At 51.6% G+C, this 16,939-nt stretch overlaps 5 protein-coding genes, 2 non-coding genes and 1 pseudogene across 8 annotated transcripts; 3 read left to right on the top strand and 5 right to left on the bottom strand.

Moving 5' to 3' along the window:
* Positions 1 to 21: 21 nt before the first annotated feature.
* Positions 22 to 150, bottom strand: BO79DRAFT_t33. The gene has a single exon. It is a non-coding gene; the product is annotated as a tRNA-Ser (tRNA).
* Positions 151 to 1,145: 995 nt separating this feature from the next.
* BO79DRAFT_t32 lies at positions 1,146 to 1,276 on the bottom strand. The gene has a single exon. It is a non-coding gene; the product is annotated as a tRNA-Sec (tRNA).
* A 753-nt stretch (positions 1,277 to 2,029) lies between these two features.
* Positions 2,030 to 3,247, bottom strand: BO79DRAFT_250720 (alpha/beta hydrolase; the record flags this gene model as incomplete). Its single annotated transcript, XM_025685829.1, has 1 exon — positions 2,030 to 3,247. The coding sequence occupies one exon, from the start codon at positions 3,245 to 3,247 to the stop codon at positions 2,030 to 2,032; it is 1,218 nt and encodes a 405-aa protein (XP_025543845.1).
* A 2,006-nt stretch (positions 3,248 to 5,253) lies between these two features.
* On the bottom strand, positions 5,254 to 5,385 carry BO79DRAFT_t31 (annotated as a pseudogene). Its single transcript has one exon. The product of its transcript is annotated as a tRNA-OTHER (tRNA).
* Positions 5,386 to 5,588: 203 nt separating this feature from the next.
* On the top strand, positions 5,589 to 9,672 carry BO79DRAFT_165378 (condensin subunit SMC2). Its single transcript, XM_025679250.1, has 6 exons — positions 5,589 to 5,693; positions 5,750 to 5,790; positions 5,863 to 8,020; positions 8,069 to 8,443; positions 8,492 to 9,165; positions 9,222 to 9,672. The coding sequence occupies exons 1-6, from the start codon at positions 5,667 to 5,669 to the stop codon at positions 9,484 to 9,486; spliced, it is 3,540 nt and encodes a 1,179-aa protein (XP_025543844.1). The 5' UTR covers positions 5,589 to 5,666; the 3' UTR covers positions 9,487 to 9,672.
* A 359-nt stretch (positions 9,673 to 10,031) lies between these two features.
* On the top strand, positions 10,032 to 11,427 carry BO79DRAFT_187127 (CUE domain-containing protein). Its single transcript, XM_025680524.1, has 2 exons — positions 10,032 to 10,521; positions 10,668 to 11,427. The coding sequence occupies exons 1-2, from the start codon at positions 10,240 to 10,242 to the stop codon at positions 10,962 to 10,964; spliced, it is 579 nt and encodes a 192-aa protein (XP_025543843.1). The 5' UTR covers positions 10,032 to 10,239; the 3' UTR covers positions 10,965 to 11,427.
* A 179-nt stretch (positions 11,428 to 11,606) lies between these two features.
* psf2 (DNA replication protein PSF2) lies at positions 11,607 to 12,548 on the bottom strand (the record flags this gene model as incomplete). The annotated part of the gene is made up of 3 exons (XM_025685828.1): positions 11,607 to 11,715; positions 11,791 to 12,377; positions 12,435 to 12,548. 3 exons carry the CDS (start codon positions 12,546 to 12,548, stop codon positions 11,607 to 11,609), a joined length of 810 nt encoding a protein of 269 aa, XP_025543842.1.
* A 278-nt stretch (positions 12,549 to 12,826) lies between these two features.
* On the top strand, positions 12,827 to 16,899 carry alg10 (dolichyl-P-Glc:Glc(2)Man(9)GlcNAc(2)-PP-dolichol alpha-1,2- glucosyltransferase; the record flags this gene model as incomplete). The annotated part of the gene is made up of 7 exons (XM_025684429.1): positions 12,827 to 13,616; positions 13,665 to 13,802; positions 13,848 to 14,775; positions 15,049 to 15,487; positions 15,575 to 15,687; positions 15,743 to 16,127; positions 16,183 to 16,899. Exons 1-7 carry the CDS (start codon positions 12,860 to 12,862, stop codon positions 16,897 to 16,899), a joined length of 3,477 nt encoding a protein of 1,158 aa, XP_025543841.1. The 5' UTR covers positions 12,827 to 12,859.
* Positions 16,900 to 16,939: the final 40 nt, after the last annotated feature.

Here is a 16,939-nt window from a genome sequence, read left to right as displayed (position 1 = left end):
CAAAAAAAAGCAAAAAAGAAGCGTCCCGGGAGAGGATCGAACTCTCAACCTCACGATTAACAGTCGTACGCGCTAACCTGTATTCGGATTAGTAACTGAGAGATATGATTAAGTTCGGATGTGAAAGCTTACCAATTGCGCCACCGAGACTACTCAGTTGTTGCAGGGGTCCACTTATGGTACTATCAATGAGTATAGCCCAATGAGTATGATCCAGCTAATGACGCCACCAGCTGATACACCTCTAGAAGAGGGTGATTATTGTCCCATCGAAACATGTAACGTGTCTGATCATGTCGTAGTGGCTCGAATCGATAGCTTGCTTTTTCAAGCGTATGCTAGATTATCCAAGCTCTAGATTGAACCGAACAGTAGAGAAGACTGTTCTCGGATGCTATCCTAATCCTTGGCCGGATGCTGCAGCATAATCAATAAATCGATTTCATGTTATGGCCCACAGCTTGGTGTTTCTTGATGCTTCTGGAATCACATGGTATCGAACTGACCGTAATGCATTTGCCACACTGACAAGTAGTCAATTCACAGTACTCCGTGGGACCTTTTGTTATCTCGGGTAGCTGGGTATGTTGCTCACTATGTATGCTGTATACCCCCAGAAACAGTGGCAATGCCTTCGGCAGGCGAGGTGGGTCGTGTGAGAATCATAGGGCGCCATTGCTATTGTGGCAGTCTAAGTTCGCCTCACGGTTCTGTAGTCTAGGCCGGCGGCATGGCTGTTCTGGTGGATCTTTCCTCGTGCGGTATAGCCATGTTCATCACTTCTCATATATGAAGTCTCCCATGCTTGTCGCTTTCGTGCGCTCCGTTGGCCGCCGTTTGGTCATTATATGGCTCCAGCGACTGTGTATGCATATGAAAGGGAGTGGCTTTCTATCGGCCAGGCTCCCATACCGTCCAGCTGATTGTTGACGCAATAGGGGTGATTTTTGGTGGCAGAAGTATGAGGTGTTGCCAGGCCAGCGTTCGCTTTTCTCGCATTCGAGGTCTCTCTATCAGCAAAAAAACAGTTGTGGTCGCAATTGAGCCGACCATAGGGGTCTGCTATACTTGACTGCTCCTGATCTTTTATAGTTGCGGGCTGTGTGGTGGGTTGGAAAAAAAAAAAAGGCACAAAAAAGAATGGACGTCCCGGGAGAGGATCGAACTCTCAACCTCACGATTAACAGTCGTACGCGCTAACCTTTATATTGAATTAGTAACTGATTGATTGGATGAATTTGATGAAGGGCAAGCTTACCAATTGCGCCACCGAGACGACTCGTTGGTGCCGGCGACGAGATCAGGCATCGTCAATGCTCGATTTTAGAGGGTGATGGAAATTGGACGACGCCCACCCATGCCCTACAGTCCGAACAATGGTCTGAATACCTATGCAAACTGCGTGTTAATGTGGTATATATATACTCATTTTTACATATAACAATTGATATGACACTGTATTATTTCTGTAGCTATATGCTGTGGCCGACATTTCTTAAGACTCTCAGAACTCATACATTGTGTTGATTCTATATATCCGTCGCTGCGATGTGACAATATCATACTACTACTACCCGCAAATACAAATGCTACGGAAGCCAATGCACAGGCATGTAATCGGGCCAAGAAATGCAGACAACTGCAAATTGATACACACCCCGGTACTCAAGGGACCGAGAATACGTGATGATGTTCCAGATGATCACCAAGGTGGAGTTAGTTACCCACGTACGTAGTCAAGCCCATCAATCAATTCATTGGTTCAAACGTAGTTTCTGCCAAACCTATAAAATCCATCGTGGTCTACTGAACGATCCTTTTCTAGGACACAGAGTATGAAGTAACTTTTAGTGATGAAGATATTGAATGGCATTGTCTGGTACATGTATGTGAATTAATATACAATGCACGCGTAATGTCAGCAGCACTGAGATAATGTACATCAAATTTGACAAGCAGGTGAATGAGTAAATATAGCCACAGTCTGAAAAAGATCTATATAGTTGTATGAAACCCCGATTTTCGACACTCACACATTGTGCTTCTTGAGAAAGTCCTGAATGAAGTCAAAAGCACCTGGTGCCGCATAATGCAAGTTCAAGGCGTGACCTGCAACAGGAGCCACATAGGTGGCAGTATTTGCCTCTGACAATCCCGGATACAGCGCAGGCACAAGACCAGCCAAAATATTGGTCGGAGAACTGCAGTTTCCGTTACAGAAAGGCAAATCTTCATTTCCAGCAACGACGGCAACGGGGCCTTGGAACTCGCTTGTTGCATTGACAACATGGGTTAATGTGAAGAGTTCACCCAGCGTGAAGCTTCCCTTGGTGGCATCCGCCAGCGATAGGATTTCGGGGTCAAAACCCGGGTCGTAGAAAAACGCAATCTGATTCGACACCGACGTCCCAGCGACAAGGTATCCAGCAGAGAGTCCACTGAAGCGATACGGCTGGGTTTCCGAGGCAATTGCTGCATTAAGACCCAGGCCAAAGCCAGACAGTCCGTTCGAATCGAGTGCAAATCCCGTCAGCACTGCGGCGTCGAGGGTCTTGGGGTAAGCCGCGGTGACACCCTGGGTCAGAATGCTCCCAAACGAGTGGCCTACACCAACAACAGTCGAAAAGGCGCGGTCACCAAGGGTACCCTGGCGAAGTTTGCTTGCCAGCGTCTTGAGAATCTCCAGCTCGAGTGGTGATTGCACGACATTCAATGGGTCTTCCTTTGACGATGCGCCAACGCCGAGACGGTTGTACAGGAATGTGGCATACCCTGCGGCCGCGGCGGTGTCGACGTAGCTGTATCCCGAGGCAAAGTCCCAGTAGTGGCGGTCTACGCCAATACCGTGGGTGAGGATTTGAACCTTGGTTGTCTTTGAGGTTTCGCCTGCAGGCAGACAATATGTCGCCTCGATATCGTAGCTGCCGCTGACCCGTTGGGTGCCGCTCGTGAGGGATTTCAGGTAGCCATCCCCGCCTGACGACCACAGGCTGACGAGTGTCTGGGTTACCTGCGACTGGTTAGAGGGCAAGTTGTACGCGAACTTGAGGTTTTTGTCGGTAGTCGCGTTGACTTTAACGGTGCCGGAGACGCAATGGGCTGATCCGCCGTTGGAAACGTGAACGGTAGGATTCGTCAACCCGGTCACATTGGGGAATTCAAGTCCAGCAGCACCCGAAAGAGGAGAGGAATTGACGTTCTGTGCCAATGCAGCAGCACCGAGCAAGGCAGAAGTAAGGGTCTTCATGGTTGTTGTTGGGCTAATCGATTAAGGCGAGGAGCGAGGATACGAGCTGATTTGGATTCCTTCAGAATTGTGTTTCAATGAATATGTTTTCAATCTTCTTATATACTACCCAATCCACATAATTGTGAGCACATAATTATGGCATCGAACCTCGCAAGAAACCCCCATTCGGGACAATTCCAAATATCAAAAACATGGGCAGCCGAGGGCCGCATGTCCGGGTATTTGCTGGCCTGACAGGAGCTGCATGCTGATATTGATCTAACAGGCCACTGGAATGAGTGTAATGATGCTTTGTCATTAGAAAGCTTCGGCAGCCTTCAACTCCCAACTGTTTCAAAGCATGTTCCCCACATATTCAGCCCCAAATTAGAAAAGATAGCGAGGCGGTAGAACATCGATCGTATATTTGTCATGAGCCTAGAACACCTGAACGAATTGACTATCAAAACCGATTAATCTCTATAGCGATCTGATTAGCGGATCCTCAGATAAATCATGAAAAATGGCACTATAGGAACCAGCAATTCGCAACTCTTTGAACACTCCACGGTTGAATGAGTCCATCACAGATTTGGCAGGGTTATTGCACGAAAAAAAACTAACCGGATTTGACGCTCTTGAAAGGGCAAAATTGACAAAGGTTTGGAAGCACGTCATTAGGTATAGCGAGACATTGAGACTGTTCTATGCGCTGTTCCTGTATAGGGCTAATCTAACCCAATTAGGTATGTGGTTTGACTGTAGGTTGCAAGTTGGAACCGTTCCAGAAGCTCCATATTACCAATTGCCCGCGTATCCGCATTATCAGCGTTGGGGTATGCGCGAAATGACAAATTTTGGTTGCCAGGAAGGAAAGGTGTGCTTTGTTGGCGGGGCCCGGAGGGACCCGGAGTGTACGGAGAAGCGGAACTATGTACAGTATGCGATTGCGACGACATCTGGCTGCTTGATGTCCATAATGTTGGCCATTGTGGCGGCGGACTGGTCAGAGCTGGTCTTGGAGGAGACTACTTCGCCACTGACATAGACCAGTCTGCGGCTTAGGAGTGCTATGGCCTTCCTTTCCTTCGCCAGATAGACCGCCATTGACGTGGGATTTTCTATAAGTCGCTCTTCTCCTTTCCCTGATCATTAAACATGCCGGTTTTCCGTAAAGCATCCAATCTGATAGTATACCCTTTTTCTCGCTGAAGTTTCACTCTCGGGAGAGCCTGCAGCGATCCTGACATCCTGATCGTTCCCGGAGGTAGCTTCACATTTTGGTCTCGCTCCACAATAACTTTGACGGTGTTGCGCGGTGCTGTCTTATCTCCTTCAATTCGGATGTTCTCCGTCTCACCCTAGAGCCCCAAGGCAGTTGTCGACAATTTGCTAGAGCTGGATTGGATGTTGCAGATGTTTGATAGCATTTGGGGACGCTAGGTTGGTGTTGGTGTCTAGTCTTATCCCTGATAGACCCGGCTCCGCCGGGGTTGCCCTCATTGAAGAAGACACCCTCGATGATGATGTTGCAACTGATGCCCAACTTCTTCCCGCGCAGGCGTTAACTTGTGACGTCTGGGTTGTAGATACGCCGTTGCGAAGATCGCGTCCTATCGCGGTAAGTCCTGATACTTCCTTTCGTAGTTCCTGGATTCCCGAGGATTGAGGGATTCTGTCGGTTGTGTTGCTGAACTTCTAGTGCAAGTATACCCAGTATGGGTACACTTATCTAATACAAATACGCACTTTCAGAGTAAACACTGTATACAATTTGTCCGCCGCATTCGTGGATAGCGAACTACATTACAATCGCGACGTATACCATACAATGAGCCCATGCCCGGAAAGCAGACGCCCAATAATACTGAGGAGTTCCATGTCCAAGTTTGATATAAAGTTGGTAACGACTTTTTGTCCATACATGTTGAACAAAAAAAAAGAGCAGGATGAGCCATGGTTCTATTAGACTCTGCGCCGGCTATGCTGTCCATAGCAAAAAGGGAAAAAGAGAAAAAAAGATGCGTCCCGGGAGAGGATCGAACTCTCAACCTCACGATTAACAGTCGTACGCGCTAACCTTTAATGCTGAATTAGTGACTGATTGGGTCTGATGTAGTGATGAAGGGTAAGCTTACCAATTGCGCCACCGAGACCGGTTGTTGAAAGAAGGTCACTATTAGAGCTACATAAGCTAAAGTGACTTTTTGACTGACAACCATACCTACTATCACGTGTAACCCCTCCATGATTACATTATCACGATAGCGCGCACCAACCCCGAAAGAGCAAACCGTAAACAGCGCTGGGCCCCGACGGCAAAACACCGCCCGCAAAATCGCTCCCCAGACGTCAATCAATCCCGCAACTGTTCTCTCGGTCCCCCCTCCCATGCACCTGATCGTCTAGTTCATGGGGCTGGATCAGAGTCGCAACAATGAGGATTACGGAGATTATTATTGACGTAAGTTCATGTTCTCCGCTGCCCGGAGAATGTGCGATCGCTGACTGTCAACACAGGGCTTCAAATCGTACGCCGTGCGTACGGTGATCTCAGGATGGTATGCGCGGATTGAGACGCCTTCCACTGTGCAATTTGCTTGATGATGACAGACCTAACATTTCTTACATAGGGACGAATCCTTCAACTCCATCACCGGTCTCAACGGTAGTGGTAAATCGAACATTCTCGATGCCATCTGTTTCGTCCTCGGTATCACGAACATGTCCACTGTTCGCGCGCAGAACTTGCAGGATCTCATCTACAAACGTGGTCAAGCCGGCGTGACCAAGGCCAGTGTGACGATTGTCTTCGATAACCGCGACACCGCGAAATCGCCGATCGGATTCGAGGAATATGCGACCATCTCGGTGACTCGGCAGATTGTTCTTGGAGGCACGAGCAAGTACCTCATTAACGGACACCGCGCGCAGCAGCAGACTGTGCAAAACCTCTTCCAGAGTGTGCAGCTGAACATCAACAATCCCAATTTCTTGATTATGCAAGGTCGTATTACGAAAGTCTTGAATATGAAACCCGTTGAGATTCTGTCCATGATCGAGGAAGCGGCCGGTACACGGATGTTTGAGGATAGGAGGGAAAAGGCTGTGAAGACAATGGGCAAGAAAGAGCTCAAGTTGCGCGAAATTGAAGAGCTTCTCAAGGAAGAAATCGAGCCCAAACTCGAGAAGCTGCGATCCGAAAAGCGCGCTTTCCTCGACTTCCAACAGACCCAGAATGACTTGGAGCGCTTGACTCGCTTGGTGGTTGCCCACGACTACCTCAGGGGCAACGAGAGGTTACGGGTTTCCGGAGAAGAATGCGAGCAAAAGAGGAACAAGGTGCAGGCGCTGGAAGACAATGCGGCCAAGCTGAAGAGTGAAATTGCTCACCTTGAGGAGGATATGAAGCGGGTCCGAGCAGCCCGCGATAAGGAACTACGGAAGGGTGGTAAATTTCAGGCTCTGGAGGATGAGGTCAAGTCCCACTCGCATGAACTTGTTCGTTTGACCACCGTCTTCGATCTCAAGAACGCCAGCATTGCTGAAGAGAAAGAAAAGAGGAAGGAAGTCCAGAGAACCGTGACGGACCTGGAGAAGGTCCTCAAGGAGAAGCAGAAGGTCTACGATAAGCTTCAGGCGCAGTATGATGCCGCTAAAGCAGAGCTTGACGCCCAGACAGCTGAAGTGGAGCAGAAGGAAGAATTGCTCCAGACCCTGCAGACTGGTGTCGCTTCCAAGGAAGGCCAGGAAAGTGGTTACCAGGGCCAGCTCCAGGACGCTCGTAACCGTGCCAACACGGCCGCCACTGAACAAGAGCAGGCCAAGCTCAAGATCGCGAACTTGGAGAAGAGGATCAAGGAAGAGGAGCCGCGCGCGAAGAAGGCAAAGGAACAGAACTCCGGTCTCCTGAAAGAATTGGAGGGACTGAAGTCGCAAGCTAAGAAGCTTGACTCAGAACTTTCTAGGCTAGGATTTGAGCCGGGTCGCGAGGAGGAGCTTTACCAGCAGCAGACTGAACTTCAAAAAGAGATCCGTGAGCTGCGTCAGAGAGCAGACGGCCTCCAGAGGAAGGTTGCAAATGTCGATTTCAACTACAGTGACCCCCATCCTCACTTCGATCGTTCTAAAGTCAAGGGTCTGGTTGCGCAGCTCTTTAGCCTTGACAAGGAAAAGCTCCAAGCTGCTACAGCACTGGAGATCTGCGCAGGTGGCCGTCTGTACAACGTTGTTGTCGACACCGCTGAAACTGGTACCCAGCTGCTTCAGAAAGGAAGACTGAAGAAGCGTGTAACCATCATCCCCCTGAACAAGATATCTTCATTTGTTGCCTCGGCAGAGAAGATTGGAGCAGCACAGAGGATTGCTCCTGGTAAGGTTGATCTCGCCTTGTCGCTCATCGGCTATGACGAGGAAGTTACTTCGGCAATGAACTACGTCTTCGGTAACACCCTGATTTGCAATGATGCCGACACAGCCAAGCGGGTCACGTTTGACCCTTCCGTTCGGATTAAGAGTGTGACGCTCGAGGGTGATGTCTACGACCCATCCGGTACTCTGTCCGGAGGTAGTGCTCCTAACACGAGCGGTGTGCTTGTCACCCTGCAGAAGTTCAACGAGATTACTCGGGAGATCCGGAGCAAGGAGCGACAGCTGGCTACTGTGGAGGAAACAATGAGGAAGGAGAAGAAGAAGCTGGATGCTGCTCGTACAATCAAGCAAGAGCTGGACCTTAAGACCCACGAGATTAAGCTTACGGAGGAGCAAATTAGCAGCAACTCGTCTTCCTCGGTAAGTCCCACTAAGATGCTTCCCTAGACGTATAACTGACGAAAACAGATCATCCACGCCGTAGAAGAGATGAAAGCGAACATCGAGCAGTTGAAGAAGGACATCTCTGACGCAAAGACTCGCCAGAGCGAAGCATCCAAGGATATCAAGCGGATCGAGAAGGATATGAGTGAGTTCAACGACAACAAGGACAGCAAACTTGCGGAACTGCAGTCTTCCCTGGACTCCCTGAAGAAGAGTCTGGCCAAGAACTCCAACTCGGTCAAGACCCTGCAGAAAGAGCTTCAGAACTCCCGGTTAGAGCTGGAGCAAGTTGGCGGTGATCTGTCGGCGGCCGAGGAACAAAACGCCGAGGCCGAAAACACCCTCAAGGCTCAGATGGAAGAAATCCAGTCGCTGAAGAGAGAACAGGCTCGGATCAAGGTAGGAATATCAAGTCACGGCTTAAGACCATCTGCTAATGATCTATAGGACGCCCATGATATTGCCCAGGCTCACCTGGAGGACGAAAGGGCTAAGCTGACCGGTTTTGATGATGAGCTGCGTGAACTCGAGCGGACGAAGCAGTCGAAGAACTCCCAACTTACGGAAGAGGGCTTGGAAGTCCAGAAGCTGGGACATCAGCTCGAGAAATTGCAGAAGGAGCAACAAGCTGCGGCGCAGACGGTGGCTCATATGGAGGAGGAGCATGAATGGATCGCTGATGAGAAGGATAACTTCGGACGGTCCAACACGGCATACGATTTCAAGAACCAGAATATCGCCGAGTGCAAGTCGACACTGCGCAACCTGACGGAGCGATTCCAGGGCATGAAGAAGAAGATCAACCCCAAGGTGATGAACATGATCGACAGCGTCGAGAAGAAGGAGGCTGCCCTGAAGAACATGATGAAGACCGTCATTCGTGACAAGAGCAAGATCGAGGAGACCATCATCAACTTGAACGAGTACAAGAAGGAGGCCCTCCACAAAACGTGGACTAAGGTCACAGCCGACTTTGGACAGATCTTCAACGACCTGCTACCCGGCAGTTTTGCCAAGCTGGAACCCCCTGAGGGCAAGGATATCACCGAAGGTCTGGAAGTCAAGGTGTCCCTGGGCAAGGTCTGGAAGCAGAGCTTAACCGAGCTGAGTGGTGGACAACGGTACGTGGATTTCCGATGGGTTACTCTTTCCTGGCTACGAGCTAACATTTGTCTAGGTCTCTCATTGCGCTTTCGCTAATTATGGCGCTACTACAATTCAAGCCGGCGCCAATGTACATTCTGGACGAGGTTGATGCCGCTTTGGATCTGTCGCATACCCAGAACATTGGTCGGTTGATCAAGACGCGATTCAAGGGATCGCAGTTCATCGTTGTGTCGCTGAAGGACGGCATGTTCCAGAATGCCAACCGGATCTTCCGCACAAGGTTCAGCGAGGGAACCAGTGTGGTCCAGGCCTTGACTCCTGCCGACATGAAGTAGACCTCAAGCTGGGATTGTTATTCTTCATTTGTCGATATTGCGTTGGTGCATATGGGTCTTTTGGTTTGGACATTGGACATGGCGCGTTACGTGACAGGCCAGGAGGTTGGGACGGGGTGTTTTCGGATGATGTATATGATTCTGGATGATTCTGCAGTTCTACACCGTACTCTTATGAGATATGTTAATGACGGACGCAAGGAGATCTCCGTAGAGACAGCGGTAGGATGCAATAAGTGGTTGGAGGCTGGAGTGTTGGTAACTTACTATAAGAGGCGACCGACTGCTCGCATCATCTGCCACAACATTAGTTGAATGTCAGCAAGACACGGCCTTACTCGGTTCTCTGCCACCCTGTCCAGTTGAGTCAATCGCCGTTCTTCTTCCCCTTTTCTTGGTGGGGTGAGTTTATTTGCTTTTTCCTCACCTTTTTCCCCTGGCCAAATCGCCCCGAAACCCAAGCACCGCCGCAGTCGGTCAACGTGCCCGCCCCGATCCGGCCGGGATCCGATTGTCCCACCGCCACCTCGCCGCTTTCCCCCCAAACGAACTGCCGCGGCATCATTCCTCCATCATCCCCAGCATTCTATTCAACGCCGCCTTGTTTTGGGCTTCGAGCTAAAACTCTCCTTCTCCGTTGACTCCAAGGCGGTCGCATACGCCAGTTTCGATTCGCGACTCCCCATCTGACCCAACCAACAGTCCACATTTAGTCCTATACCCGCTACCTCGTCCAGAGAGATCCTCACAACAATGCCAGAAGAAGAGCCGTCCCTGAATATCCCCTCTCTCCTCACCCTCGCCGTGGTGTCATTCTTCGTGCTTCGATGGTTCCTTAACCGCGATGGGGGAGAGGCCGGGCCAGGCAGCAGTCGCAGTCGGCCGCGAGGCACCGTCGACCCAGCTCAAGTCGAGCAAATATCCCAGATGTTCCCCCAGCTCAGCGCCCGTGAGATCATGTGGGATTTGCAGCGCAACGGAGGTAGTGTTGCGGCGACGACGGAGAGAATCCTGACCGGTCGGGGGCTGGAAGTGGTGAGTCTTTCCCCTCATTCCTATCTCACTTTGATGCATGTAGACCTGCGGCCGCTGGTCTTTCATTATCTTCTCGACTTTCTTCCCCTTTCTCGTTCCCCGCATTGAGTCAGATGCATAGCCAGCTAACCGAACCTACCTTGTAGCCGCCCCCATCCTTCCAACCCCAGATTGCGATCCCCAATACAGCACCCGTGCAGTCACAACCTACTCAAACGGCAACCTCTAAGGCCGATGCCCAGGATCTGATCTCCCGATACAACCTCCGCGCGAAACTTGAGGCCGAGAACAGCGCCGCTGAGTCCGCGCCGTCGCAGGCTTCTTCCACGACAGGCTGGTCGCAGAGCAAGGAGGAGCGCCAGCGCTTGCTGCAGAAGCGCAGGGACGAGATGATTCTGGCGGCGCGGAGGAAGATGATGCAGAAGGACCAGGCTGCTCAATGAAGTTAACCATGCTATATCGTTCGTGGGGACTGGAAACTTGGAACTAACTCTCTGGGGCCCCGGTATTGCGCGTCATAGGGGCAGGCAGATTGACGGCTTACTCGAAGGGGGGTTTTTCTTTATGCCTTTCATTCTGTATTCATTTGGATCACTTTTGTGTGCTTCTTCGATCTCCTTCGGGTTGTTATATACCTCTTGTTGCCGGCGTTGGGGATGTGTAAGATTCAATCCATTGTTATTGGCATATCTGTTGTTGTTTTCATTTGTCTTTCGGAGATTGACTTGTCATGTCTTTTTTTCTTACTATCTTCCCTCTCCTCTCTCTCATCTTAAGCTGAGCGTCGCATGCATCTGGTGTTTTTGATAGGGGGATATGATCAGCACTACTTACTACCTATCTACTACCTGCTTACTAGCATGACACCCGGCCCATCAACCAAGTAACTTCCAATCAATGATTCAGGGTATATATACATACATGCGTCTGATGTATGTGCGATGCCAATATGATCATGTCCTGCCATGTCCCCATACATATATAGATTTGACCCCGATAACTCCCGTCATGAAACAAACACTGAACAATGAACCAACCCACGCATTGCAAATATAAAAACGAGGGGAAAGAATGAGCAGAAATATCTAAAACTCCATTTCATCATCATCGTCTTGCGTCCCATCATACCCTCCATTCGCCATTTCCTCCGCCATCTCCTCTCTCCTCGCCTGTTCCTTCGATGCCCCGATGCGCCTATCAACATGACTCGTTAGCAATCCGCGCACAACCATGTTAAAACAAAGAATAGAGGAAGTGGCAAGAGTATACCTCAGTTCATCCACTACCCCCGCAATGAACCTCCTCCCCTCTCCCAACTCCATAGCTCCCACACCCGTCAACGCAACACCCCCACCACCCATCGCCGCCGCATCCAGAACATCCACACCAGCCCTAACCTTCGCCATCCGCACCTCCCTCAGCTCCTTCAACAGTCGTCTCGTCTGATCCGGATCCACTAGATCATCGCTCGCCGCCTCCAGCAACATCGTCCCTACCTCCAACCAATGGAACGGTAGTGCCGGCGGCTCCCCCGGCGGGATGTGATCGCGTGCTGTATTCTGAGGCAGAAACGGCGGCGCAGGGTAGTATTTCTCGCCGGAGGGGGTGTAGCGCGGTGTCGCGAGCGGAGCGCGACGGTGATCGCCTGGGGCGGGCTGGCCGGGCAGTGGAGGCGGCGGGGAGAAGGCGTGCTGGTATTCGTCGTTTTGCGTCTCGATTTCGAGGATGAGTTCGAGGGATTCGGGGTGGAGCCAGGGCGGGGGGAGGATGTTGGCGCGGCGTTGGCGTTTGAGGAGGAGGGCGAGCCAGAGGGGGAGGGAGGTGCGTCGGGGTGGGAGGAGGGGGGAGACGGGGCCCTATTTGAGGAGGTATTAGTTGCTGTTAGTAGGGTAGGATACTTGTATAAGACGTACTCCTAGTAATTCAAGCCCCTCGAGTCGCTGACGAGGCAAGATGGTGACCATCTCCATCTCCGCGAGGAAGGAGATCTCCGGGGGCGTGATGCCCCGCGGGAGGGGAAAGGCCATTGACCCTCACGTTTGCGCGTGGATTGGCCGGGGGAAAATGAGTTAATGACGTGTCGGGACAGTCGGAGAAGAGTATTCCATGCCCCGGAGTTACTTTGCGGACCGAATGAAAGAAGGGGAAGCTTGAAGTTGTTCATTCAAATTCAATCGCGATGGGCGTCGATTGCCCGATGCGGTGTGTTTGTTCGGTTTGCATTGCAAGCTTGCATTTCCGCTCGTGTCTTTTAGATTATTTGATCTATTCTTCTTCTCCTGTTTCACACTTCAATTGTCGAGAGCATGGTTGACCTCCTGCCTAAGCATTGACCGACATGAATGCGCAACCCAAGTCGGGCGTGGCTTTGGCCGCCCGCTACGCCATTCCTTTTGTTCTGCTGTTGATCCCCTTTTGGATGATGAGGATCAATGCCGTCGTTCCCGAACCGTATCTGGATGAGGCCTTCCATGTCCCCCAGGCTCAGGCCTACTGGGCTCATAAGTGGACGCATTGGGATCCCAAGATCACTACTCCCCCGGGAATCTATCTCTGGTCGTATGTGCTGTGCGCGATCGCGCTCTTCCTGCGCGGTTCCCCCACACAGCTTACCCCGGAAGCTTTGCGTGCGACCAACGTGGCAGCCACCGCCGTAGCTCTACCGTTGCGATTGCAGACATTGTTGGATCGGCTGCGCAGGGTGCGCAACACACGTCCCTCTGGAGCATGGCTGAGCCATACTGTTTTGAACATCTGCCTCTTCCCGCCGCTGTTCTTCTTCTCCGGCCTATACTACACCGATATTCTTGCGCTGCTGGTGGTCATTGAGGCGTACAACTGGGACCTGAAACGCTCGTCGGAGGGTGGATTTGCGCCGCTCTCGACGTTGGTGTTTGTCGTGCTGGGGCTGGTAGCGCTGGTCTTCAGACAGACCAACATCTTCTGGGTGGCGATCTTTCTGGGTGGACTGCAGGTCGTCCGGCGGTTGAGGTTGTCTTCTAAGAGATGCGAGGCGTCGGGATTCGCGGATATTGCTCGGGCGGGGTGGAAGAATGAGCTGTATGATCCGTTTGTTTCGGACGCTTCGATTGCAGGTTAGTATGGTCTCTGTGGTGTGTTGATGGTATTGCTGACTGGAGTAGACTACTTCAAGGCGTCTATTTCGCTGGTGGTTGTTGCCTTGAACAACCTCGGCTCGGTGATTAGCTCTGCTATTCCGTACCTGCTCATACTTGCCGGTTTTGGTGGCTTCGTGCTGTGGAATGATGGTGTCGTTCTCGGTAGGTCTATTGATTGTGTTGTAAGTGCTAGGCTGACAACTGCAGGACACAAGGAGTATCACACTGCTGGGCTGCATCTGCCTCAGATGCTCTACATCTGGCCCTACTTCGTCTTCTTCTCTTGGCCTCTCCTCCTCTCGCCAGTCGTCAACTTGGTTCTCCCGAAGTCGCTTCTTCCCAAGTTCATCGACTTTGGCTTCCCGAAGAAGCAAAAGGGCCTTCCTAAGCTGTTGACGGCTCTTGTTGTGATCCCCATTATGCTGGCCGTGGTTCATTTCAACACCATCGTCCATCCGTTCACTCTGGCCGACAACCGTCACTACGTCTTCTACGTCTTCCGTATCCTGCTGCGCATTCACCCTGCTATCAAGTATGCTGCTGTCGCGGTGTACTTCCTCTGCGCGTGGATGGTCATCTCCGCCTTTGGATTCACGACGATTTCCACACCTCCCCAGTTGATGCGTGTCCCACAGACAGCAGCCTCACAGCCGGAGCCAGTGCCAGTACCTCAGAAAGAGCCCAGCCAGAAGAAGGCCGAACGTCGGAAGGCAGCAAAGAAGCCCGCACAGTCGCCCAAGCCGGAGCCGATGTCGTTCGACGCGTACGCCAAGATCCAGGAGCACATTGCGCACCGGCAGAAGCAGCATCAGGGCACGCCGCAGGTGAGCTTTGTGCTTGTCTGGCTGGCGGCTACGGCGCTGTCGCTCATTACGGCGCCGCTCGTCGAGCCGCGCTACTTTATCATTCCGTGGGTGATGTGGCGGCTGCATCTGCCACCGCAGCCGACGCCTCTCGTGCACCGGCAGCGGGCGCGCGATGCGACTGAGGAGCTGAATGCGAAGGTTGCCACGAACATGGCGCTGTTCCTGGAAACGTATTGGTTCTTGGTGATCAACGCGGTGACGGGATACATCTTCCTGTACTGCGGGTTTGAATGGCCCCAGGAACCGGGGAAGATCCAGCGGTTCATGTGGTAGACTTGTAAAAGTGTATAGTGTATAATACTGTAGTAATAGTTATTTATAGATCTGAATAATTTCGTGGTTGTGAAGCAAGCATTCTGCGTATGATGTTTAGCGATATCCAGATGTAACCGGTATGCTATCCGCTACCACCGCATCTCCCTCACCACTTTCTCACTTCATCCCATCCTCAACATGGAAGAACCGGACCGGCCAGCCAAGAGGGCCAAGTTAGCCTCCAACATAGACTATGCAGACAATGACTCTACCCAAAGGACCAACAGCAGCAGCAATGACAGTAACAACCACCCCCTAGCATCCCTGCACCGCTCCATAACACCCCCAATACTCTCCCGCTCCAAGGGACCAAAAACACCGCCACAGCCACAACCACAACACAATGCCACCCACCCAGCATCACCCAGCACGCAGACCACGAAAAAGGAGAATGATGCTGAATCAAAAAAGGGCAATATAATCCCCTCTCCCATTCAACTAACCCACATCCGGGACCTCCCCGCCTCCTCAGGCCACAACACCGACACTGTCCGACTGCGCGACATTCTCGGCGATCCATTGATCCGCGAATGTTGGCAGTTCAACTACCTCTTTGATGTGGACTTTTTGATGAGCCAGTTTGATGAGGATGTGAGACGGCTCGTCAAGGTGAAGGTTGTGCATGGCTCGTGGAAGAGAGATGCCCCGAATCGTCAGAGGATTGATGTATGTCCCTTTTCTTCATTATCTTGTTTCCAATTGACTTATATGATTTGAATACATGGGATGAGACTGTGCTAATAATATGAATAGGAAGCATGTACGCGCCACCCCAACGTCGAGGCAATAACCGCCTACATGCCTGAAGCCTTCGGGACGCATCATTCCAAGATGATGATCTTGTTGAGACATGATGATTTGGCTCAGTATGTATCCTCATTCTCCACCTATGAGTCTAACGAAGCTAATGAATGAATACAGAGTGGTCATCCACACAGCAAACATGATCGCAGGCGACTGGGCAAACATGTGCCAGGCCGTGTGGCGATCTCCCCTTCTCCCATTATGTTCCAATGGAAGTGGGAGTGAAAGTATAGCTACCCCCGGGACACGATTCAAACGTGACCTTCTCTCGTATCTAAGAGAATACGGGCCGAAGAAGACCGGTCCGCTTGTCGCGCAGTTAGAGAAACACGACTTCGGCGCTGTCCGCGCAGCATTGGTTGCTAGTGTTCCCTCGAAGCAGAAGATCCGGGAGTCGACTGATTCGACCCGGAAGACGCTGTGGGGATGGCTAGCCCTGAGGGATGTATTGCGGTCGGTTCCTATTGATCGTTCAGAGGATAGACCGCATATTGTAACTCAGGTAGGTTGATTTCTATCACTGGGACTGCCTTGGGGTCCCTACTAACGAGGTATAGATTTCCTCCGTCGCCTCTCTCGGCCAAACAGACAAATGGCTCAAAGACGTCTTCTTCGCGTCCCTCTCACCATCATCAAATAACCCCAAACCAAGATTCTCGATCATATTCCCTACACCCGACGAGATTCGCCGCTCCTTGAACGGCTACGGCTCAGGCGGCTCCATTCACATGAAGCTGCAGAGCGCCGCACAACAAAAGCAGCTGCAGTACATGCGGCCGTATCTGTGCCATTGGGCTGGAGATGTGGCTGAGGACGAAGCGAAGGTGAAACGAGAAGCAGGGCGCCGTCGCGCGGCACCGCATATCAAGACGTATATCCGGTACTCATCGTCGGAGATGGACCGGATTGATTGGGCGATGGTGACGTCGGCAAATTTGTCAACGCAGGCGTGGGGAGCGGCGGTGAATGCCAACGGAGAGGTGAGGATATGTAGTTGGGAGATAGGGGTTGTGGTGTGGCCGGAGTTAGTCACCGGTGCTGGTGCTGAAGGGAGGAGTGTGATGGTGCCTTGCTTCCGGAGGGATGTGCCCGATGCAGATGCGGTTGCGGCTGCAAATGCAGATGAAAAGGAAATTGCTACGACAACTACTACAGTTGGCTTCCGAATGCCCTACGACCTACCGTTGACGAGGTACAGCGAGACGGATATACCCTGGTGCGCGACGGCCAGTCATAGCGAGCCGGACTGGCTGGGACAGACGTGGGAGGGTTGACCCCATACTATCCTCATCCTTTCCATATACCATCCATACC

Source organism: Aspergillus costaricaensis (genome assembly GCF_003184835.1).
Source record: "Aspergillus costaricaensis CBS 115574 unplaced genomic scaffold BO79scaffold_3, whole genome shotgun sequence".
Lineage (NCBI taxonomy): Eukaryota > Fungi > Ascomycota > Eurotiomycetes > Eurotiales > Aspergillaceae > Aspergillus > Aspergillus costaricensis.
The sequence above is the reverse complement of the archived record's forward strand: the minus strand, read 5'-3'. Positions and strand labels throughout refer to the sequence as shown.